Here is a 24173-nt window from a genome sequence, read left to right as displayed (position 1 = left end):
CCCTGCCACCTACGGAAAGGAATGACCCATTAAGACCACATAGGGCTTCTCTCAGAATGCAAGGACGGTTTCACATGTGAAAATCAGTTAAGGTAACCGACCAGTATGAACAGAATCAAGGAAAAACCAGGCACTTGTTTCAGTAGATACAGGAAAAGTTCTTGGACAGAATTAAACTTCCAATCGTAATAAAATTCTCAGCCAACTAAGCATAAAGAGAACCACGAGGACAGCTCCGTGAACCCACAGAAAACTTCTGAGCATGTGAGGCTCTATTTTGGGACCCAAACTTCATCCCGTTTTGGGGACAGGAACTGAACTACTGAACTGGGTGAGCGTGTGTGACCAAACCCGGGACTTCAGGTTCGGCACTCTTGATGAGAACCGGACACCTCGCAAAGGGCGTCTGGCCAGGCACTGGCACAGGGCACCCGGAATCCTGTGGGTTGAGGAATGTCATTCTGTCTCCAGCCATCACTTTTGGAAAGAACTCGTACCTTTCCTAACGCTTCCGCACTTTGCCCATAAAGACCGCTCCCTTCGACTCCTCAGCGGGACACAGTGGGGCTGTGCCCCCAAATCCCAGTTCCGAGACCCAAATCAGAGGTTCTGTTCTTATCCCAGCGCTTCTGTTTTCTCAGTCAACACTAACATCTATGGTAACCTCATGCTCACTGCGGTGAATGCTGTCCCTGCAGGGACCCTGCTGTCCCCACATCTACTCGGCATTTCCTGGAGGTCCTGGTCCGTGCAAGAGGGACTCCGCACAGATGTGAGAGGAAGCGGACCATCTCGGTCCTTGGGTGGAGCTGTGGGTCGAGCCGCAGCTGGAGGGCGGAGGACCAAAGGCTGGGCCGACCCTCAGAGCGGGCCCCAGAAGAGACCCTGCGCTGGGATGGCCTCTCTTTAGCCCTTCCCCAGAGACAGAGAGTGGCTCCAGGGTGTCCCCCCCCCGGGCACCCCGGCTGGACAAAGAGGAGGGAAGCTGTTGCAAGAGAGGGAAGAGGCAGCAGCATCCCACCCTGATGAGGCCCCACGATTCCACGGCTCTTAACACAGGCTGGACACCCCACGGAGCTAAGGATGGTGGCACCGGTGTGGTCTCTGCTGGCATAGCCGGCATCTGAGCAGTGACAAGGCACCGAGTCCAGGAGCGAAGCCGGGTGGCCCGGCACGACCAGCACCCTTTCCTCCCCAAAGACCAGCAGCTGATGAGGGGAGTTGGCCACGGGCGACCCCCGGCCTGCTGCCCACACCCCGGGAGGCTGTGTCTGGCCCCCCTGTCACTTAGTGGGCTCTGGATCTACACCTGTCACTCCTGGGATCCGGAGTCAGTTTATCCGAGGTCATGAAGGGCCCGGAGAGGCTGGGAAGGAATGGTGAGCACTCGGCTCAGCGCCGGGGCGAGGGAGAAGCCGGGCAGCCCGCCGGCTCTGAGCACAGGCGGCCGACACCTTGCGTGGGAGCAGCCCCATTTGCTAAGAAATGTGCAGAGAGGAGAGGGGAGAGTTAGTGCCGTTGCCTTGGCAACCACTCTGTCACATTGTAACGAGGCTGGCATGGAAGGAGGCTTGTCTTAAAGGAGCAGGAAGCATATCGCTCAGCCTCCCAGAGGGGTCTCAGCGGGAGCTCAGCTCCAGGGCAGGACGCCTGTGGACCACACCCTCGGGGCCACGTCCCAGCCCAGCTCAGGGGCTCCTCGTGGTTTCCCAAGTGGGAAAGCTGGCGGGGTAGGAGGAAAGACAAGCATCTGCACGGGTCAGCAGAGAGGTGTGTCAGTGTCGCTGGCTTGGTCCCCTGGCACCCGACTTCGGTCAGCCCAAAAGGGGTGAACCAAAGCACGGAACCCGGCGGGAGCCTGCTGGTGGCAGGGGGGCCGGCACCGGGTCCCTTGGAATCCAGAACTAGGACCAGCTCGTCAGGGGATTTTTTTTTTTTTAAGGTTTTATTTATTCATTTGACAGAGAGAAAGAGAGAGGTGGGGGAGGGGCAGCCTAAGGAGGGGAAGCGGCGGAGGCAGAGGGAGAAGCAGCAGGCTCCTCGCTGAGCAGGGAGCCTGATGCGGGCCTCGATCCCAGCACCCCGGGATCGCGACCCGAGCCCGAAGCAGACCTTTACCGACGGAGCCCCCCAGGCGCCCCTCACAAGGGGACTCTGATGTGGGAGGTCGGTATGAACAGTGTAAACCCTGAAACTTGAAAATAACGGAAACACTAGAAATGAACACAGAGCCAGGAGGGCAGCCAGAGGAAGATGGAATGACCGCCGGCCCGTGGCCGCGCCAGGATGGGGGAGCCTGGGCTGGAAGCGCCCTCGGCTCGACCGCACGCGCCCTGGGGATTCCCCTTTCTCCTCATTAGCAGGTTTTCTGGGAGACGCTGCTTGTGCTGTGGCGGTAAACGAGCTTCCAGCTCCCAATGTCTTCGGCTTCGCTTTGGTTTCCTGTCCTTCTCCAGGTCCAAGTTCAGCCCACTACCTCCCGGCCGCAGAGCGCGTGGGGATGACCTCACCCTTTCATGCCGGCGCCCGCCCGCCTCTCCCGCGAGTTTCTAGGGCGGAACCGGTGTGTGCCAGGCTCGGTCCCAGGCGTCTCCCACGCCACGGCCCGCCGGCTGCACCCAGCTGGCAGGAAGGGGCTCGGAGGGCAGGGCCCGGCAGGCTGATGAGTCCGCATCGCAGGTCGGGACTCGGACCGCCGTCTTAGGGGACACCGTCTCACACTTCCGCAGGCTCCTCCCCTGCACACCTGCACACGCAGGTGTCTGCGTGGCCGCGCCCGGTGGCGGCACCGGTTATTCTGGGCGTGGGCATCTGTTGCTCTCGCTGCTATGCTGTTCTTTGCATTTTATTTTCTTAAAGCAATACGAAGACGAGAATGTAACTTAAAAAAAAAAAAAAAACCCTGCTTTCCTAAGATATAAAGTCCATCCGGCATGATCCACCCATCGAAGCATACCATACAATGGTTTGGGGTATATTGTTATTTAAGAAATTATGCGTGTGTGTATGTGGACCCTAAAATCATCAGACTTTTTAAAAGATTATTTATCTGTTTATTTGGGAAGGGGACGGACAAGCAAGAACAGGAAAGGGGCAGAGGTAGAGGGAGAAGCAGACTCCGTGCTGAGCAGGGAGCCCCATGCGAGGCTTGATCCCAGGACCCCGGGGGGGCCTGGTGGGAGTGGATTCTATGGGGTCCTTGCTTCTGGGTCTGGCTTACCTCTCTTAGCACGATGTCCTCCAGGTCTGTCCACACACTCGTGTCGGAACGCGGGAAGCTGAGTGGCAGCCCGGCCTGCAAACACACTCCCTTCTTATTCACCTTCTGTCAAGGGACACTTGAGTCGTTTCGGTTTTCTGGCCATTGTGGTTAGGGGTGCCATGCGCGCAGACGTCCAGACCTCTGCTCCAGACTCAGCAGAAGGGGAGCTCAGGCGGCAGGCCCGGCTCCCCGAAGGCCCTCCAGGACCCTCAGCACCTCCCTCCTGGTCCTTCTGAGTTTACAAAATGTTTGTACCGGTCCTGCATTCTCAATAGCCTAAGGGGCTGGTACCGGCTTCATTCATTCCTATCCCACAGCAGTGTGGGACAAAACGCTCGAAGCCACTCCCTGGTGGGGTCAGGACTAAACCCCGGCCCCCCAGCTCCGCGCAGCTTCTCCCAGCGACCCCCAGTGGCTGACGGGCCGGTGAGATCCCTCAGTGCAGCGGGAGGACGGGCAGCGGCAGCGGCAGAGAGCTCCCGGGGCGGCTTCTCTCCCCTTCTCCCAGGGGTCACCTGCTCTCGGGCTCTCAGGGCCCACCCCACTGGACAGCAGACCCCAGAGAGTAGGGGTCCTCCATGGCAGAGCCGCTCAGAGAGCAGAGGCCTGGCAGCCCACCCCCGCCTTCTCTTCTCAAGGTGCCCAGGCCCACCTGCACCCCCTGCCCAGAGGGTGCCTCCTCCAGTGCCCGGCAGCACGGGGACAGGTTGAGAGTTGGCATCCCATCCTGGCTCTGCCCCTCCTTGGGTGACACGCTGTTACCCCCACCAGGGCTCCCGTTTCCCCGTCTGTGCGGGGAGAAGCTTGGGCCATCCCACTCGCCGCGGGCAGCCTTCTTCCCAGAGTGCACTTTCCAACAGCTACGCACTGAACAATGGAGAAGAGAGACGCGTGTCTAAGCATCTCTTGTCACCTGAGCTTCTCAGAAAACAGGTGCTTGGGGACTTTTATCCCCAGAAAGGGGTTTAAATGGGAAGTGGGAACCCCAGGACAAGCTGCCCTGGTCTACGACTTGCATCTCCGGCAGGGAGTACGTGTTAGAGGACAGCGTCCGGTGACAGGAAGGACAACACAATGCAGACCCCTGGGGGCCCCTTCCAGGCCTGTGTGAACCTGCCCCCCCGTGTATGCACACTAACCACAAACACAAGGACGGATCCTCACCCACACGCAGCCCCAGGACACCTTCTGCGCCCCCATGCTGACCACCCCAGGAGGACAGGAAGAAGGCCCACCCCAGTGCCAGGTGACCTGCTTGCTAACCCTGCCTGCGCCCCCCACTCCCACGCCTGCCTTGAGACCCCCTTCCAGGGTCTGAGTGTCAGTGTACCGTCTCATTAAACGCTGACATCTAAGGACATGTTCACCTTCGGTCTCAGTACCTCCTGGAGAAGAGATGCCGAGCTTCCCCCGGGGGCGGGGCGGGCAGGCCAGACCCTCCCCCGGCGGCTGGTTCCAGCCCCGCCCCCTGCCACCCCCATTCCCCACGGCTGGGGTCCAGAGCCCCTGCGGCCCCAGCCAGCGAGGATGGACTCTTCTCTCCCGAGTTAAATTTCCCCCGCCTTTTTGATGTCACATCCTGTCCCAGCCTGCTTCCCCGCCGCCGCCCTCCCCACTCCCGCGCGTGAGCGTGGCGCGCGGGTCCCTCTGCGCCACCCGGCCGCCTTCCTCGCAAACTTTTGGCACCCCCGCCCAGGCGCGCCGGAGCGGGTGGGGGAGCGCAGGAGGAGGAGGGGCCGCGGAGGGCCGCGCCCCGCCCGGGGACAGCGGGGACAGCGCGCAGGACGCGCTCGCCATGCAAAGCGGAGGCTCCGGGTGCTGAAGGCGCGGGGCCAGCAGAGCCGGGAGCGCGTCCGCGTCCACGCAGCGCCGGCGCCAGCACCAGGGCTCCTGCATGCCAGGACGGCGGCGGTGGCAGCGAGACATGCAACCGGCCCGGAAGCTCCTCAGCCTCCTCTTCCTCGTCCTGATGGGCACGGAACTCACTCAAGTACGTGCATCCAACGCCATTTTCCTCCCCGCGAGCGAGTGAGGGAGCGCGGCGGCCGCCCAGCGCGCAGGGGGACCCGCAAGTCCGGAGCCGCTGGCGGGCAGCTTGGCGCCTGGCTGGGGAGGGGGCCCGAGTGCAGCGCGCGGGGCTTGGAGGGAGGGGTGGGGCCGACCCCAGACTGCTGCGCGCCCCCACCTCCCAAACCCCCAGCCACACCCGGAGCGGCTGTGGGGCTGCCCCCTCTCTCTCAGGACCCCCAGCCTCCCACTCCCCGGAGAAGTTCAAAGGGCAGCTTGAGGGGCTCCTCCAGCTGCTACTGTCATCTGGGGGGAGGGAGAGGTTGCCGGGCAAGGTGTCCAAGCTCCTGGCGTTTCCAGAGGTAGCTCTGAGTCCCACCCCCACACCCCTGCTACAGAGCATCTCTGCCTTTGGGGAGAACACTGCCCTTGGGGCTCCCCAAGCAGGTGGTGGTGGCAATTGTGCCCGGGAGGCCAGACAGTGCGTGCGGGGCTGGGTGCATTGTGGGCTCCGCGCGGAGCCTGGGGGGGGGGGGTTGCGACCACATGCGCGGCAGGAAGTGTGAGTGGCAAGCCGCCGTGTGCCTGTGTGTGGGGACCGCTGGGCGTTTTAAGCGGGCTCGCCATCCCCTGAACAATGTATCAGTAGAAAGCCTGTCTCGGGCTGGTATTCTCCATTTTAAAAAATCCATTTCTGAGCTGGCAGGCCTGGGAGGAGGAGGGCCGTCTGAGAGCTCCGGAATGGGGGAGTCGCTTTGGCACCGGGGTGCTGGTTGAGGCTGCCAGCTTCAGGAGCCCGGCTGCTCAGGAGTGACATTAAAACGCCCTTTCGATGGTGCCCCTGTGCCACGCTCGGAGCCGAGGGATGCTGGCCCCTTGGAGCTGCGGGTCCAGGAGGCGGACGGGCGGCCCCACACCTTGGCCACAAGCCCCAGCTGCCCCTGGCCCTCCTGTCCTCCCGCGGTCTCCCTCCATCTCGGGGTAAAGAGGAAACACAGAGGGCAAGAGGTGGATCACAGGAGAGAAGCCTCTGGAACAAGCTTCCCTTGTTCCACCACGAAGCCCTTGCTGGCTCCCTGGCTCTGCTCGGGAAGGGTGGGGGGTGGGGGGAGGTTTCTCTTGCTCCCACTGCCCTCAGAGACCCTTTCCCTGGTGCCCCCAGATAGTCGGCTTCCCTGGAGAGACTCGGCACAGTCTCCGGGAGAGAAGTTTTCTTGGCGCGGGGAGAGCCCAGCCGGAGGGCTTGTGCGCCGTGGATGGACATCTTTGCACATATGCACGTGCATACACACGCACTCACACACAGGAGCTCACCCGGGCAGAGGGGAGCCGGGCAGGGGGTGATTGGCAGCATGTGCCAGTTTTGGGAAAGAGATCACTAGCTCTCCAGGGCCCCTGAAGGGGCTGTCCTGAGGGCCCTCCAAGCCTCGCTGGCCTTCTCGAGTCCAGGCACCCTGACCACAGACGGCTGTACTCCGGTGGTCTCCTCCTGGCATCTTTTTAAAGATCGCCTGTTCTGGGAAGAAACTTTCCGTTCAGCTTCAACTGGAAGCTTTGTGTTGGTGGCCAAAGTGTTTGCCTGGTCGTGCTCATGGACGTGCCACCCCCCACCCCGCACCCTCCCCCGGCCGAGGGTCAGCCAGCCCTCGCCCACACACCTGCCTCTCCTCCTGCAAACAGGTCCCCCTTCCGGACCCAGGTCAGCTCCCGCCCCCGCCTCCCTGCACCAACCAAGGGAAATGGTGTTGTTTTCCTGTTCTGATGCGGAGCTACGGATGGAGGATGGAGGTCTCGGGGGACTGTGTCCCTCAGGGCAGCCCGGAGGCATGGCCCCACCCTCCCAGGGCTGCCTCTGGGGTTGGGCTGGCAGAGTTCTGTCTGCTGGAGGCCTATTGTCCTGAACCGGGGTGGGATTTTAGAACGAGGCTCAACCAGCTTAAATCGCTGGGATTGTTCCTAGTCTAGGAAGGTTCCGAGAGTGGCCAGCAGCTCCAGAGATCCCCTCGACCTGGCCCTGCCCCGATGGCAGGAGACCCCGTGCCTGTCCTCTTGATCAGTAGCCTCTAAGGTGGAATGCAGAGAGGGAGAGGGTGTGGGCCAGAACCGGGCTGTTGGGAATTGAGAGCTGCTTGGGGACATCCATGGACCCAAGAGTCTTGCTCTCTTGATCCTGAAGTGATTCAACCCTGGAAAGCCACACCTCGCGGCCTCGTGCACAAAGCTCCGAATGCTGGTGAACCCCTCAAATCAGCCAGCAGAGAGCCGAGCACTGGAGGCTGAGCCCTGCGGGTTCTGTCTCCCCCGCCCGTCCTGCTCCTCTCCCACTGTCTAAGCCGCTCCCGCAGCCGCACCCTCCCTTTGGAGACCCTTCCCGAGCTCTGCACACAAGGCTCCAGGGCCGTCATGGTGGGGGTCAGCCCGCGTTCAAGTGCGAACGAGTCAGAGAGGCGAGGCTCGTACCTGCGCCTCACGCGTGCGGCCAGAAGGAGCGAGGGGCGGGGCGGGGAGAGCAGCACACGGCCGCGCCATCTGTCCCCCGACAGCGCGTGTGATGAGCCGCGCGGCCCAGTGCCAGCCAGTGATGGACGGCCCACTGCCTGCCAGGCGGGTGGGCCCCATGAACCTTGTCCTCGGTCGGAGACGCCTGACTCGGTCTCGTTCTTCGATTTCCAATCAACGGCTGGTGCTTCACGGTCCTTGAGAAGCGCCTTAGGAGTTTCCCGTGGGTGTGGGGGACCTGACCCTTCCGTCCTGGGGGAGGCTGGGTGCGGGGGAGCTGACCTCTGTCCTGGGGGAGGGGGGCACCTGGGGCTACTTGAGCCCCAGGCCCATCTGGTCCAGCAATAGGGACGTGCTGTCTGCATAGGAAGGTGTGAAATGCGTGGGGGCGCTATAGTAACGACTTGACTCGGCTGCCCTTACCTGTACCAGGCGCCATTGGGGTGACCTTGAGAAAAACCCTTAGCTTCTTAGTATGAGCTTCCACCTTTTAAAAACGGGTTGCCTCTCAAAGACGTCGGCCCCCGACCAGACCCCGTCCTGCCCTGTTGCTAACCCGCCCCCAGACCGTGTGCTGTTCTCCGAGGCCAGCCGGTGGGGTTTGGCACAGTCAGACAGGGTTCGCGGTGCAGAGCGTGTCCGAGCCCTGTGGTCTGGCGTCTGGGCTGACAAGCTTCGTGGGAAGACCCGAGGCTCTGCCGTAATGGCTTGTGTAAAGGGCAGGAGAGTGTGTGCACCCAGGGCCCTGGGGTCGGAGCAGACGATGTGCCAGCCTGCGCTCCGAGCAGGGAGAGGGGGCAGGGGGCGGAGGGGGCTCCCCGTGGGTCTGACCTCACAGGAGCAAGGCTGTGTGGAGGAATCCGATTTATTCTAACAGAGAAGCAAGGCTCCTGTCTGTAGCCAGGCTCAGCCTTTCTTGAGGACGCCAAACCTCACCCCCACACCCTGAAGGGCTTCCAGCTGTGAACAGTGAACTTGAGTGAACTTGAGGCCTGAGTGTGCTTGTCAGGGCTGCTCCTGGAACCTGAGTCCAGATGTGAGCAGAGCCGACTCCCCCGGGGGAGGTGTGGGTGGGCTCCATGCACAGACAGGACAGCTGGGGTGGGGTTAGTCCCTTAGAGCCCCGCTGGGACCCATCACACCGAATCCGTTCTCTTCTGGGATTCTGCCCATCCCACAGAGGAAGACACAGCCCGCTCCCCTGAGCAAATTTCATGAGGATAAAACAGCCCAGTTCTGTGACCTGTTGGAGTCTAACCTTGGACGGATGAGCCCCCCGACCTCCTGACCAGCTGCCCTTGTCCCTGGCTTCCCCCGTCTGCACTGGATGCTGGTGGTAGTGATTGGGGGCGGGGTGCTCAGGTGCTGTGGTCTTTTCCCGAACCAGTTAGTTCATGACGCACCGTATTTCAGGAGGGTCTGTGAGCTCCCTCCCCCCTTAGGGCTGGTCCAACAGAGGAGCATGGAAGGGACCGCCCCCCCCATTCCCAGGTGGGCCCCCCTTCCAGGGACAGGGAGGTGCTGGGACACCAGGACGGCACAAAGCTGTAAATCCTCCTTGGCAAATCACGGAGAGCAATTTGCTTCTCATTCCACTGACTTCCGCCTTCCCCAGTAAAAAGAAAGGTAATTTTCTGCCTTGGGTTGTATTTATTACTAAAGTTATCAGGCCCTGTAATCAGTATTAACATCACCGTGGAAAGTAATACAAAACTAATTACCAGCTAAACTGAATTAGATACACGGCCACTGCCAGCTGGGCTGACAGGCACAGGAGCCAATTTTTGGCTCTGAAAGGAGCACGGAGGATGTTCCTCACACTCTGGAAGCAGCCGCTGTAGGGCCTCCCCATGGCAGGGGCCCCCCCAACCGTCCAGGCAGCTCGGCCCCTGGGCAGCAATGCGGGAAGCAAAGATGTCTGTCCCTTCGCTTTCCAGGTGGTCACAGGTGTGAGAAACTCGCCGGACCCTCCGGCACAGGGTTAATCCCACAAGGAGGGTGACGGTCGGCTGGGTGTCCCCGAGTCCCACTGCCCGCCAGGAGTGCCGTCCGGATCTGCAGGGGGCAAGCCCAGCAATCCCGTGCGGCATCTTCACGGTCCAACCGAGGACCCCGAGGCTGGAGGGGACGTAGCTGAGTGACAGAGCCCTGGTGCGCCCCAGATCTGTCTGCCGCCTGAGACGCCGGGCTCATGTTTCCCGTTAAGGCAGAGAGGAAGTGTGAGAAGCAGAGGGAAAGGCTCAAGGTCATGAGCAGCAGCCAGAAGGTGCCTGGAGCCGTTGATCCAGACCTGCAGACCTTTGCAGGGCAGCCCTGGGGCGTCGGGTCGGCCGAGTCTCCAGCGGCCGGCCCCGCGCTCAGACCTGGAAACTCAGCTTTAGAAGGGGAGCAGCAGAGCTCTGCAAACATTTTGGGGCGTTGCCCGTGCTGTGGTCTCCTTCCTACCATGAAGGGTGGCGGCCTCGAGCGAGTCGCCATCCCGGGGCGTCTGGGAGAGCGCACCCAGGCCCCCCCCTCAGTCCTCTGGGGAATAACGCGAGGTGTGAGGAGGTTGCTCTGCACGTCCTTGCGGGTCCCAGCATTGCCTGAGGGCTGAGTCGGAGAAGCCGCAGGACACACAGACACACTCAGGAGAAGCCGCAGGACACACAGACACGCTCAGCCAACGCCGCTCGTCGCGGACGGGCCGGCGGTCCCAGCCGCACCATGTGAGGCTCTGGCATCACCCACACAGCCCCGGGGGAGGAGGGACCAGACCCAGCTCCCCTCCCTCTGGGCCCGGGTTAAATCTTAGGACAATGGCCAGATGACAGAGGGTGAAGGTGCCTTTTTTGCTCTCGGGCAGTGTTTAAAGACTCGAGCTTCCCGGCCCACTTGCTCTGATCTGGGTGACAGGGACTGGTCCTGTGTGGTCCGTAGGCAGGGTTTCATGACACCTACAGTCCGTCGGTCAGTCAGGGGGAGAGTGGGCAGCCTCGGGGCAGTCTGGGGAGAGGCGGGCGGAAGCCCCATGCGCAGCCCCACTCCGCGATCAGCAGCGCCGCTCCCGTGGCACCGGCGAGCACGGCAGAGACTTCTCCGGGTGCGAGATGGCTCTCGAGTGTGGCTCTGGGAAGAAAGCAGCTCCCACTTGTTTCAAGTGATGCTTGGGGTGTCTGAGGGTTGAAGAGAGAACAGAGGTGTGTTCAGACATGTTATAAATAGCGAGCTCAGCCCGCAGGGTGTTGGTGTTAAATCTGACAGCAGAGCGGGATTCGGAGCAGAAACGGGGATGGGCTTTCCGAAACAAACGCTGCCCGCGGACGTGAGTCCCTGGGCTCCTGCCGTGCCCAGCGCACCCCAGCTCCAGATCTCCGGGCAGCCCAGCCTCCAGGCCTTGTCCTGTGGACGCAGAGGCAGGGGCAGGGGCAGGTCAGCTGCGAGTGGGGAGCCGGGAGAGGGCGCTGGGGGCCTGGCATCAAGGCACTCTCTTTCTCCGGAGACAACCCTCCCTCTGTTGGAGCTGGCCAGGCAGATTTCTGAGGCCGAGTCTGGGCCCGGCAGGCAGAGCGTGGGCTCTGGGAGGGAGGAACGTGTGGCAGAGCCCAGGTCCTGCTTTGAGCGGGTGGTGACTTCTGGGGGCCTCCGCCTCTACCGCCGGACCGAGCGTGGACTCGCGGATGTTTCCGTGACTCTGTCACCTTCCCATCCACGTCAGGAACCGTGAGCTCGTGTCGGGATCCCTGACTGACTCAGTAGAGACAAGTCCGTCCTTCTCAGTCAGTTACAGGGACGTCCCTTAATGGACGATGGGAAACAGTGATGTTCGTGAGGGAGCCCCGAAAACCGCGAGTTCAGCCCATAGGGCCCTGCAGAGTTACCTCGTCTGGGCTCTTCGAAGGGCCTCTCCCAGAAGTGGACCCCATGTCCGCTGGGCAACTAGGAGAACGTGCAGCCGTGGCCTCCAGGTCTGGACAAAAGCCCATCTGAGGCAGCGTTTATGAGAGCAGCATAGAACTTTCCAGAGCGGTAGCAGAGAGTGTGGGGGCCCACAGGGAGGGGCCATGGGCAGCCAGCTCTCTGGACGGACGGAGAGTCAGGACTGAGGGCTGGAAGGGGGTGTCATGGCTCAGGGAAGAAGCAGGCCTGGGGACAGCTGTGGGTCACAGAGCACCCCCCCCCCGGGAGGCAGCTGCTGTCCCCACAGGGCTGGAAGAATCACCGTGAGCCCCAAAACCTCAGAGGAGTTTGAGCCTGCGTGGCCGGTGGAAGGAAGTGGCCTGGGAGGAGGCTCGGCACCAGGCCGGGCCAGCTCCCTGCAGCACAGTGAGTGAACTTCCAGCAGTGGCAGCTCCCAGGAGCGACGGAGCATGTGTGGGGCAGGCTGGCGGCGGCTCGTGGAGCCCTGGCCTGGGTCTTCTGGACCCGCTCCGGACATGCTGTCCCGGTGGTCGGCCAGAGAGCAGAGCATCCTCAGCAAAGCGCACGTCAGGCCTTTCCACACGGCCCAGCCCCACAGCGGCTATGGCCGGAGCCCCTCCCCTACAGAGGGCCCGGCAAGTGCACGGGGCTGGGCCAGGAGGGGACCCCCCCTTGGGAACGCGTGTGAGGAGCAGGGACCCTGTCCACCGCCGTCCCGCAGGGGTCAAGCCAGAGGCCATGGAGGGGGCGGAATGAGCTCATGCATTGAGCTGCCCGTGGTGGGCCTCCGTGGCTGCTGGGAGAGGGGGTTCAGGTCATCTGTGGGCTCCTCCCAAGGTGCCCGGCCCCAGACCAGACCCTGTCCCTGCTGCAGGGTGTTCTTCCCGGCAGGAAGCAAGCGGAAAGGGCGCGTACGGGCTGGAAGGAGCAGAACGGCTCTGCAGGGACCCTCCCTGTCTCCCACGTCTGTCTTCCCTCTTCCCCCACCCCAGCTACGGGCAGAGAGCTTGCAGGGTTTCCTCACAGCAAAAAAGCATCCAAACTTGGTTCTTTGGGGGTGTCCCTTGGCTCCGACCTGAGCAGAGTGGACCCGTGTTCTGTCTGTGGCACGGAGATGTCCCAAGTTCCTCCCCGCGGGCCACCGGAATGCAGTGGGCCTTCGTCAGGTCGTGCCCCGACACCCCCCAGGTGCCGTCCCCTAGAAGAAGGACGCGGCTCTCAGCAGGAGGGTCCTTCCGCAGGCACGTCACGTCGGCCCTCCTTCCGAGAGCTCTGAAGCCCTGGGCCCTCGAGGCCGGCGTTCTTGTTTTCGTGTGTGCTGGTGAACTTGCAGAGTCTACCAAGGTCAAGGCTGGAGGATAGAGACCTGGCTGGTCCCCCCCAATTCACATGTTGACATCCTAACCCCAAAACGTGACGGCACTGGGAGGCGGGGCCTTCGGGAAGCCCTTTGGGATGCACTCTGCCGACATGACAGGCCGAGTGCCCCGGACGTGGCGAGGAGGCAGGCCCCCCCAGAACGCGACCCCACCGGCCCGCGCTTTCGGACGCCCAGCACCCCCCTCCCCCGCTGTGAGCCACAAATATCTGTTGTTCACAAGCCGTCTGCCGGGCTACTCTGAAACGACCACGAGAGCAGACACCACGACAGCTGTCGGGCGGAGGGACACCACGTTTTGGGGCTTGGTCCTGGGAACGGAAGGCGCCCCAGGTGACCTTGGACAGGTCTCGCCATCCTTCTGAGCCTGACCCAGTGAAAGCATCAGCCAGGGGCGTCCACCATGATGAAGGGGCATCGCGCCCCCGGCGTGAGGGTGTCTGGGGCTCCGCGCCTGCTCCGTTAGTGCTCCGGGGCTCGGCCGTGTCGTGAACCTAAGTGAGGCCTTGCTGCTCGGGAAATCGTGCGGAAACTGGGATTTAAGTGCCTCCTCAGGAGCATGTGGGGTTGGCCGGCGCCAGGGGTCTGTGATCCAAATGCCTCGTTCTTCAACGATTCATAGTTTGCTTTGGGAAATACGGTGCGGCCGTCTAAACCGGATCGCACTGGCTCGAGGCTTCTCGGATGACCCTCTCCAGCACACGAGAAGGCATCATCTCCCTACTCACGCATGGAGTCCGGCCACTGGAGAGGACTTTGGTTTGGGACTGGATGAGTCGGAAGTGACTTCCCTCCAACCTCCAGCTCGTCAGAGCAGGAGTGCAGGGCAGGGAGACAGGGGTGCATGCCAAGGTGATGGGGTGCAGGGCAGGGGGCAGGGGAAAAGGGTAGGGGGACAGGGATGCAGGGCAGGGCAGCAGGGCGTCAGGGGTGCAGGGCAGGGAGGCAGGGGTGCATGCCAAGGTGATAGGGGTGCAGGTCTGAGCGGCAGGGTTGCAGGAGCAGGGCTGTACCCGCTGCACACCCCTGTTCTGTCTACACACACCGTCTGGGAGGGAGGGACATGAAAGACGCCTCTGTCCACTTCTTTATAAACACCGACAAGGAAGAAAGAGGTGGAGATGAGGGGCTGAGCGGCGTCTGGCTGGGTGGAGACTGGCTTCCCCCCGACCTCCCAGGGCCAGTTCTGCTCCTGAGTCACGCAGGACCTCCAAGGCACTGTCCGCATGTGGCAAACGTGACTGCAGAGGGGGCTTCCCCAGGCCAGCCCAGTGCTGCGCCCAGGGTCAGAGCGAGTTCCAGGCAAGCGGAGCAAAGCCGCTCCGCGGTCCCCAGACTTTCCTGCCTGCGCCGGTCCCTGGGACGGAGCGTCATCTCTGTCATCCCCACGGCCTGGGCTCCGGTCTCTCCAGGGAGGAGCCCGGCCACGTTGGTGCTCTAAAGATTTAGAGTGCCAACTGCAAATCCTTATGGACATTACTGACGTCAAGTGAAATCAGATGTTCTTCAAAATCAGGAGCTTTTTGTCGTTGCCTAATTCTTGACACTGTGCATCTGGAGTCTCACCGCCCGAGAACGAGGCTCTGCTTGGCGGGCGCTGTTTTTATGCCCAGGCAGGACCGCTTCAGCCTTTGCGTGTCTGTTAGCAGCAGCAACAGCTCTCAGGAGGGGTGGCCGAGGTCTCTGCATGGGGGGGCGGGGGCGTACGTCCCAGCTCTGCCATTCACTTAAACCCTGATGGCTCAGTGGAGGGCCCTCCTAGGTACATTTTGTCTGGTGCCAAGCAGGATACCTCCCTGCGTGCCGAGGCTGCACCTCCGCTAACCGTCCAGTCTTCGCTATACCTGCAGAGAAAGCAGACGATCACTATGATCGAACCCATTTCACAGATGGGGAAACTGAGGCACAGGAGGGCTATTGCCCTGGCTCGCGTCTCCCAGCTGTGGCCAGCTGTCCGCCCCGAGTCTGCATTCTCATTCTCGGCGCTGAGTGGCTCATCCGTGATGCTCCCCTCTGGCCAGGGCGTGGCCGCGGTGGCAGTGCCGGCCGTCTGCTCTGGCGCTGGGACCGTTTCTGTCCGGGGCCATACAGCGCTCTGTCCCCATGTCTCGGCCTTGTCCCGGGCTCGGTCTACAGCCGGCTGTCCCCGTGTCTCGCACTAGCAGGTTATAGGCAAATACGTGCAGCTTTTAGGGCCTAAGAGTTTGTAGATGGGGTTGAGTTTGACCTGGGATTCTTCCCACCAAGTAAGTGGGCACTGTCTGCAGGGGCATCTGAGTGTGTGGTTTGGGCTCCGAATCCATTCGTCGTGTGCCAGCCGAGGAAGGAGGCAGAGCGCCGGTTGCCTCCCTGGTGACCTGGTGCAACCCAGGCTCCCCAAGGCTCCGCAGAACCTGCAGTACCAGCACACGCTGGGAGATGGCGCCCTTCCCCAACGCTTGGAACTGGCCTCCCGCACTCCGGCTTTCCTCAGCGAAGCCAATCGGGAAACCAACCCTTCCGCCAGGTCTCCCCGGCACTCAGGCTTGGTGTCATCAAGTCCACTCTCTGAAAGGGGACAGAGCAGAGTGAAGCCCCCGGGAAGGCGGTGCCCATCTTCCGGGGGCCCCAGGAAGGCTGGACCCTCGCAATCCCCTTTCGGAAGGGGGTTTATTCTCACCCAGGCAGCAGCGATCTGGGGGATTCTTCCCTTCCCAGAGGGCTGGGGCAGCTGGACAGGGACCGGAGGAGGTACCTTTCACCCCCGGAAGCTTCCTGCGAGGCTAAAGCCCTGTGCAGGGGTGCGACCCAGTCAGCCCCGGCGTCCTGGCCCGACGGTGCTTTGAAGGCTGGGCACTTGAGCTAGAATGCCCGGCCCCTCTCCCGCAGCTCGGGGGCTTGGGAGCACCACTCTCGCCCCCCAACCACAGACCCCAAGGCCCCCACCCAGGGCCATGCTCCTCGAGGGCAGGGCACCTTTAGCTCTCCGGCTGAGATGCCTGAGCCACAAACTTGAACCCAGCTCCTGCCCTGTGAGCTGGGCCTTGCACCCCTCCTGCACACATGGACCCCTCCCACCCACACCCAGAAGCCCATGCTGGTGGGTGCCAGCCACTGCCGCAAGACCCTTGCTTCCCAGAGGCATTAGAGCGCCCCTACCTGCTCCCGGAGAGCCTTCCCCTCTTCTTTCCCTCTCCCCCGGGGCTGGGGCTGGAGACCCCCTCCCAGCTGGGCTTCAGGGGGCAGCAGGGCTGGCCTGGGAAGCCTGGAGCCACCCCCAAGCAGGTCCCCGGCAGCCAGACCTGCTCTGGTGGGGGGTGGTCCCAGAGGGATGCCCAGGCCTGACTCAGCCGGGAGGGTAGCCAGGGCGCACGGATCTGGACAGCCAGGCCACAGAGGCACAGGCGGATTTCAGGACTCCGGGGCGGTGGTCACCTTTCCTCTCTGAGCACCCGTCTCAGCCTCTCGGCGGCTGGGGTTTGCAGGCCTCCTTGCCAGCAGCCAGGGGGCGGCGGGGAGCCGGAGCGGAGAGGAAAAATCCACCCATTTCCTGGGCAGATTGCGTCGGCCGCCGCCCGGCCGTGTCCCCGCCTCCCGACCGCGGCCCCCGCGCGCAGCCCGCGCGGCGCTCAGAGCCGGAGCCGGAGCCGAGCGGGCGGCGGGGCGCGGGCGCAGGGCGCGGAGGGGAGGCGGCACCGCGGACACCGGGCGGCGGGCGGCGGGCGGCGGGCAGTGGGCAGCGGCCACTCTCCCCCCGGCGCCCGGGGCGGCGCAGCCATGGCCGGGGCGCGCGGGGCGGCGGCGGTGACGGCGGGCGGGCGGCGGCGGGCCGAGGGGGCGCGGGGACTCGGCCGGGCGCCCCTGCCCGCCGCGGTGCCCGCCGCCTGAAGGCTGCCCGGGGGCGCGGAGCCGGCGCCGGCGCGCGCGGGCGCAGGAGGCGACTCGAGGCGCGATGTCGGTGCCGCTGCTCAAGATCGGGGTTGTGCTGAGCACCATGGCCATGATCACCAACTGGATGTCCCAGACGCTGCCCTCGCTGGTGGGCCTCAACACCACCAAGCTCTCTGCGGCCAGCGGCGGCACGCTCGACCGCAGCACCGGCGTAAGTCCCCGCCGCCGCCCCGCGGGCCCTCCCGCCGCTCCCTCCGACCCGACCCCGGGCTGGGCGGCGCCGAGCAGGGCGCAGGGCCAAGGGCACGGGCTAGGGTCTCCTGCGGCTTCCCCCGGTGGGCGGGGGTGACCCCGTCCCCGTGCTGCCCGGCTGCCAGCGGCCTGCCCTGGTGCTCAGGGGCACCGCCTCCTTCCTTTGCTGGGTTTCCTCGCGGGGCAGGGGCCTCAGGGACGCTGTCGCTTCGAGTCCCCTTCAACTAGTAGTAAGTCCCTCACTGACAAGGTCAGGAAACTGAGGCAGGGGACTTGGGGACTTGTCCAAGGTCACTCAGCAAGTAAGGGGTGGGGATGCCTCTGCTCCACCCTGTGGGGCTGGTCCGGCCAGGGCTCCAGCGGAGCCCGCCCTACTTTGTGCGAGCCAGCGGGACTGGACCGCGGGAGTGGGCCGGAGCGCGGGCGGGGGAGGTGGCAGCTCGCACTCCATCAGGCTCCTTTCCCTGCTCTTCCCTCCGCCAGGTCCCTCAGGGTCCTGGAGCCCCAAGATGCAGTGGCCCGGGTGGGGCCCTGGGAGGCACTGGCTGTGGCGCTGGCCCCCTCTCCATCTCATCAGCCCTCTGTCCTGCCTCCCAGGTGGCTTTTTCTTCCCTTGTCAAGGCCTTGGGGGGGGGGGGGAGCGAGTGGCCAGGGCGCCTGTGGGCAGGGCTGGCTCAGATGGTGGCTGGAGCTGCGTGAGCCAGGCTAAGCGGGAAGCACCCCTGAGCGGAGGAGGATGTGAGGACGCTGGTGGGGGGTGGAGGCGGCAGGAGGCTTCTCTCCCACCTGGTTTGGGCTGCCCAGGGCACAGGGCTCTGGGAGGATGTCTCCACGTGACCCTCCTAAGCCCCTTGTCATGTTCACCCCACTTCATGTCTCAAAGGATGACATCCAGGGCTGCTTTCATGATGACTGTGCTCCTGAGTCTGGGTCCTAAGCGGCTGGGGTTGGCGATGAATGAAGCAAGTGGACAGCTACTATAGATTCTCCACCCCAGCCCCACGCTAAAAATAGCAGGGAGGTGACCTGAGGCGACAGGGCAGGCTGCGGGGGAGGGTCTGTGCTCCGGGAGTGTTTCCGGACAGTGGTGTCGCCCCGTGCCTGTGCCTGGTGCTCCACACCTGAGCCGGGCTGCAAGGCGGCACCGGTGGTCCTTGGCATACCCCAGGACTGAGGCTGGCTGTGAGCTGGCCCCCCATGTCACCAGAAACTTGGTGAGATCCGCACAATGACTCGTGGGTAGCAGCCCTCGTGGAGTCGGAAGGCCGGCGTCCCCTCGGACAGCGTCGGCCAGGCTGCCCGTGGGGTGGCAGCCGGGGCGCGGGTCGTTGCGGCTCTGGGCTAATGGGCTGCCGGATGCCGGCTATTACCCCGGGCGCTTCATCTCTGGGCATCAGGGACGGCGTCGCGAGGCTGCGCCAGCCACCCTGGCTTGCCTTACGGGGAGGAGATCTTGTTTCTGAATTACGTGCTGCTGTGAGTCAACCAGCCCCTGCTTTCCTGCCTGACTCCTCCGTCAGGGCGTGTGGCCTCCCCCCTCCTGCTACCCAGCCTATCCATTCGGTCACATGCCGGGACACCAAACATCCCCGGAACCGAAAAATCCCCTGAATTGGAACAAAATTTCAAGTCTTGCCTGTTAAGCTTCCTTGCGGACCTCTATGGGATTCTGCCCTTTTGTTCTCAGGGGCTCCTGCCCCTCCCCGGGGTCAGAACGTGTCTTTGGCCCGTTTTTTGTCCTTCTCTGCCAGGGGTCGGACTTGGACAGCCCTCCCTGGATGTCGTTCCAGGTGAGCTGCCTGCTGGTCTCACTTGTCTCCCTCTCGCTCCCTCACCACCCCCCCCTGCATCCAGGTGTTGCCCACCAACCCCGAGGAGAGCTGGCAGGTGTACAGCTCCGCCCAGGACAGCGAGGGCAGGTGCATCTGCACAGTGGTCGCCCCCCAGCAGACCATGTGTTCACGGGATGCCCGCACGAAACAGCTCAGGCAGCTACTGGAGAAGGTGAGTCTGTGCGGGGCGCGTGTGCGCGTGCATGTGCCCATCTACGTGCGTGTGTGCACCCACACCAGCACCCAGGGTGGGCTGGCCTGCACGGTCTGTCCCAGCTTCAAGACCGCCCTCTTTCTTGGCGTGTCCAGACTCAGAATGTCTGTGGATGAATGAATGGGTGGATGGAGACCAGCCCATGCCCCACGGAAGGCACAGGAGGAGATGAGTCGACCCTGCTGGTCACTCCGCGGAGGAGCCCCGTGGGCATGGGGAGAGGGACGAAGGCGGCTCCCAGGGGCCACCGTTGCCAATGAGATGGAGACCTATAGTCCAGAGGGCTCAGGGCTGTGGCTGAGCAGCCACCAGGCAGAGCACCCAGGAGCCCCATGGGTCTCAGCCGATGGGCTCTTTTGCTGCCCACGGGAGGTGGAATCTGCCAGTTTCAGGTCTAGGGGGACAAGTGCACCCGGAGTCCGCCCCTTGGCAGCCGCGGGCAGCAGCGCTGTGTGGGTCCCGCACACATTTTAAATCCGTCATTTCAAGACCCTTCTCAAGAATCATGTCAACTTGGTGAGATTTCTCACCTGGTTTCACCGCCCATGTACGCACACGGACACCACACACCCGTGCACATGCCTTGTACTCACCACCCACACCTCCACTCCGGGTACACACGCACCCCACATACACATACGACACACATACACACACATGCCTCATACACCCACCACACATCCCCCCACACATGCCCACACACACACACACACACACACACACACACCCCGGTAAGAGAGGACTTTGCCAGTTGAGGAGAAAGGGGTGGGGCGGGGCCTGAGCCCCCGGAAGCCGCTCCCCTCCCCCCACATGCTGTGCTCCTTGCTGGGGCAGGTCGTGGCCCTGGCAGCCGAGGGAGGACAGCACAGCACACGGTGCGACGTCAGAACCGCCCCGTGTGAGCCCAGCTCAGCCGCAGCCTCTCATACAACTGCGGGTCCTTGTCGCGGCCTCGGCCTCCGTTTCCCCAAGTGGGGAGGGAAGGCGCGGGTTAGCGGTTCCCGGGGCTCCCAGCTCGGCGCCGTCCCCAGGACGGTGTTGTGGGGAGCGGGGAGAAGGGCACGGAGGCCTCAGCTCGGCCTGGCCCCCGCTCCCGGGTGAGGGGAGTCTGCTCCGCCCTCTCTAGCCCACCCAGTATGTCGTTTAGAAAGAATTAAAGTAAAATACATTTAGCAGATTCCGCAAACGTTCATTAACACTAAACTAGACCGAAGCCTAATTGGGCCTTTAATTATTCAGAATTGCAGAGGAAGGAGGTGGAGTTGGGCGGGGGGGGGGGGGGGGCAGGGGGGAGGGCGGGAGGGGCAGGCTGCCGCCCGGAGCTCTTGGGGGAGGTGCCCTCTGGATTCCAGAAAGCTCTCGGAGCCCCTGGGGGTGCAGGCCTAGGGCCCTTCTTCCTGCCTCCATACTCGACCGCGTCGGGGCTGGAAGATTTAAAGCCCTATTTTATACCCCAGTGGGCACTGTGTTTTCAGAGGGCAGCAGCCTTTTGTTGTAAAAGAGAGCCTCACGGCTTCCTGCGTTTCAGATTGTGCTGGAGTTGGGGGCAGGGCTGCTCCTTCCTTGGGGGGGTGGGTCTCCCCGTGCCTGAGGTGCGTGGCTCTGGTGGTGTGTTCCCTCGGAGGCCCCAGTGCTGACCTGCGGCCGGAGCTGAGCGCCACAGGCAACCCGCCGAGCGGAAAAGGCGTGTTGGGGCCGCGGGTTACGTTCTCTTTGAAAAAGCCGTCAGCCCTGACTTTGGAAGTGTGGGCTTTGGAGGCAGGCCAGGCTTTGGATCGTTGCTGACCGCTGTGGGATGGTAGACAGGCTGCTTAACTTCTCTGGGCCTCGGTCTTCTTCTGTGTGGCCTGAGACTCGAGACCGCGCTCACCTGCCAGGGTGTTGTAAAAATCGGATCGAATCAGGGAGCGGATGGGCTCAGCCTGGGGGGAACGGGGTGACCTTGAACTCATCAGTTGGCTTCTAGGGACACAGCCTGCTGGAAAGAGGATGGATGGCCCCGGGGCTGGGGCATAGACCGGGTCTTCTGGAGGGAGAACACCCACCTGGGAGTGGTTGTGCCCCTCGGACCAGTCGTCGCTTTATGACCGGCCCGAGAGGGGGTCCTCACTCCAGGTGGGACGGACATAGGAGAGTCTGTGTTTTGTTTTAAGGCAGTGGAGTCGTTTGGCATCTTTAACATTGGCTTTCTCAATCTTAAATTTAATCTTACTCAAAATCCGTGAAAAGCATCCCTCGTCTGGCAGAGGAGAAGCCCGTTGCTCTGCGTGTGGCCCCTGTCGGAGGGCAGAATCTGGAGCTGGTGCCGACCCAGCAGCTTCAGCTCAGCCCGCGGAAGCCCCCGCTCTTGTCGGTTTTGCCAACACAGCAGGAACGCTGTGTCTCAGGAGGGAGAGGGCTCTCGGCTGGGGAGGCCATTTGTGTTCCTCCTCCCAACATTGTGGCTGCGGGAGGACCTCGGTGCAATAGGCTCAGGGATGGGGTGGGGGTGTGGGGGGGGGTTGCTGCGGTCGTGGGAGTGAAAAAGCCCCAGGCCCCTCCCACCCCGCGTTTCCCAGCCAGCCAGCTGGTTGAGACAGATGTGTGTGTGGTTACTGCTGGGCAGGCACTGCGCCAACGAAGTGATGCCATTTCCAAGTAGTAGGCAGCCGCTTCTGGCTCTGGCGCATCCTGGAAACCTCCCTGGAGGAGGTGGTATTGGGGCTGGGCTTTAAAATATGAAGGAAACCCAAACTCACAACTCTTCTCCAAGAAGTCCTGTGGTTATTGGGTGTGACAGAATTGGGCAGGTGAGGGGGCAGGGAGAGGGTAAGAGAGCACATGTTTCCAGTTCCCCACAGGAAGGGTCAGAGGGTATCCCAGTCACCCACATCCGGTATTTTACAAACCCGGATTTTTAAACTGGATTTGTGTGTTACTTTTAAATAACTAGTCGTAAAATCCCAGGCATTTAAAAATGCTGCAGTGAGTAATATCGGTTTTTCTCCTACCGAGAAGCATTTCGCTTGTGCTCTTACTTTATCTACGGGGATGGAGGCTATACCGGAAGTGGTAGAAACCGCACTGTCATCTGTTCACTGACCGAGTCAAGCTACGGGTCATACCCAAATGATTCCGTGCCTAAAAAGGGATTTTCAAAGGCAGCAAGGAAATCAGAAATGGAGATCTGCGGTGGTTGTGAAGTGTCTTCCTCCCTGGTGATTGGATTCGATTCCCAGAGTGACCCGAACGCCACCGCACAACCCTGAACTCCATCTGCTCCCCACACTGCCCCCAATGCATGTGCACAGAAGCACCAGCCAGTTTCCCCAAAAATAAAACGCCCTGGCAGGTGGTTGCACCGAAACTGTTTTTCTTTTAAGCTCTCTGGAATCCTGTTGAATATTAAAGTTCCATCTTGAGGATAGACTCAATTCATGTCTGTCTGCAAAGATGGGAAATAGAGATTCTTCACGGGCCGGGTGATTGATTCCTGACTCTGTGCATGGAATGCGTGTGTTTGCAGAGCAGTCATCTGCCCATGACACCGGGAGGGGTGATAGATGGTGCGTGAGATGACACAGAGTCAGAAAGAGCAGTTCCCTCATAGCTTGGCTCCCTCGTGCCTCCCACCTTCGCAGCAGGATCCCCATGAGATGTAGGGGGACGGACAGTCTCCAGCTGGGGGCGGGGGGAAGCCCAACAGCACCGTTCAGACAGGCTGGTGTTTAAGCCTGCCTATCCGGTTTTATCCTGCAGAATAAGGAGACTGAGACCCAGTCCCTTCCCCACTGACAAAAGAAAGGAAAAAAAGAAAAGTCACTCAAAGCCTCGTAGGCCTGGAGCTGGTTGCTGAGGGAGGACCTGAGGCTCCTGAACCCCTGATTTGCATCCCTGGCTGGGAGAGAACGCATTCCGGAACATGGCAGAGGAACCGTTTCCCAAACCAATTTGCTCTGTTTGGGGAGTTCTTGGTCATAACGCTCCCCGATGCTGGTGATTAACTAGTAAATAATGCATGGGCCGCCTCTGGCTCCCAGTGTGTCGGCTGCGTGGGAAAGGTCACTGTCGTGTATTAAGAGGCAAATAAGACGGGCAGGCACCCGCTGCAGCTCCTTCCTTGAACCTGTTGCCTTTTTGACAGGTGCAAAACATGTCTCAATCCATAGAGGTCCTGGACAGGCGGACCCAGAGGGACTTGCAGTATGTGGAGAAGATGGAGAACCAAATGAAGGGACTGGAGTCCAAGTTCAAGCAGGTGGAGGAGAGCCATAAGCAACACCTGGCCAGGCAGTTCAAGGTACGTGTGCTGCTCCTCCTCTGAGTCGAGGCCGGGCTTGGTTTCTCTTTGCGCTTCCCCCTTCCCCTCCAGAAAGAGACACTTGGGGCCGGGGAGGAGCCCAGCAGAAATGGGCCTTTGCCTTGTAAATGGCCGCCGCTGTCCTTGGAAAAGGAGAGGCAGCCGGCCCTTGCTCTCTTTTGGCGAAAGACACAGTCAAATGGGAAGATAGAGCTGCAGTTTTCAGCCCCCATGAGCTTCCCAGACCGGGGTCCCAGGACCTGGCTTCTCAAGCCAGGTCATAGATTAGCTGGGGAGGGACACGATTGGTCCTCATCATCCGGCAGCTGCTGTAGGTAAATCACATTAGCCAAGGATTAGCTTAATTGATTAGAACCATTTCTGAGCAGGGATCACTCGGGGCAATTTTTCACATCTGACCTAATTTAGCTATGACAAGGCACACTGTAGATTTGTAGGGAGGAAAGAGAGAGACACCAACATCTTTCTCACTTCCTGGTAAGTGTTTTTTCTTTTTTTTTTTTTTTCTCTCCAGGTCTCTCTGGACATTAAAGCCAGAGTTTGGCCTAAAATTATATATACATATATAGAAATATGTATATATATACATATATATTCCTTAAGTTTACTCAGCTTCAAAATGATTAAATTGAAAAATTATATGCACCTTAATTAAGGCA

General features: G+C 61.8%; 1 protein-coding gene across 4 annotated transcripts in view; it reads left to right on the top strand.

The window, feature by feature from the left end:
- Positions 1-4865: 4865 nt before the first annotated feature.
- OLFM1 (olfactomedin 1) overlaps positions 4866-24173 on the top strand; it is a 35484-nt gene continuing 16176 nt past the window's right edge. The window contains exons 1-3 of one of the 4 annotated variants that reach the window (XM_082695012.1): positions 4866-5252; positions 19023-19172; positions 23338-23493. In XM_082695012.1, coding sequence (XP_082551138.1) covers positions 5157-5252; positions 19023-19172; positions 23338-23493 — 402 coding nt within the window. In that variant the 5' untranslated portion in view covers positions 4866-5156. Of the gene's footprint in view, positions 5253-16863; positions 17128-19022; positions 19173-23337; positions 23494-24173 lie in introns of those variants that run through there. The other 3 variants (XM_082695014.1, XM_082695011.1, XM_082695013.1) reach the window with 3 other exon arrangements.

The sequence above is a fragment of the Mustela nivalis genome (genome assembly GCF_964662115.1).
Source record: "Mustela nivalis genome assembly, chromosome: 13".
Classification (NCBI taxonomy): domain Eukaryota; kingdom Metazoa; phylum Chordata; class Mammalia; order Carnivora; family Mustelidae; genus Mustela; species Mustela nivalis.
This window is presented reverse-complemented; position numbering and strand designations above follow the sequence as displayed.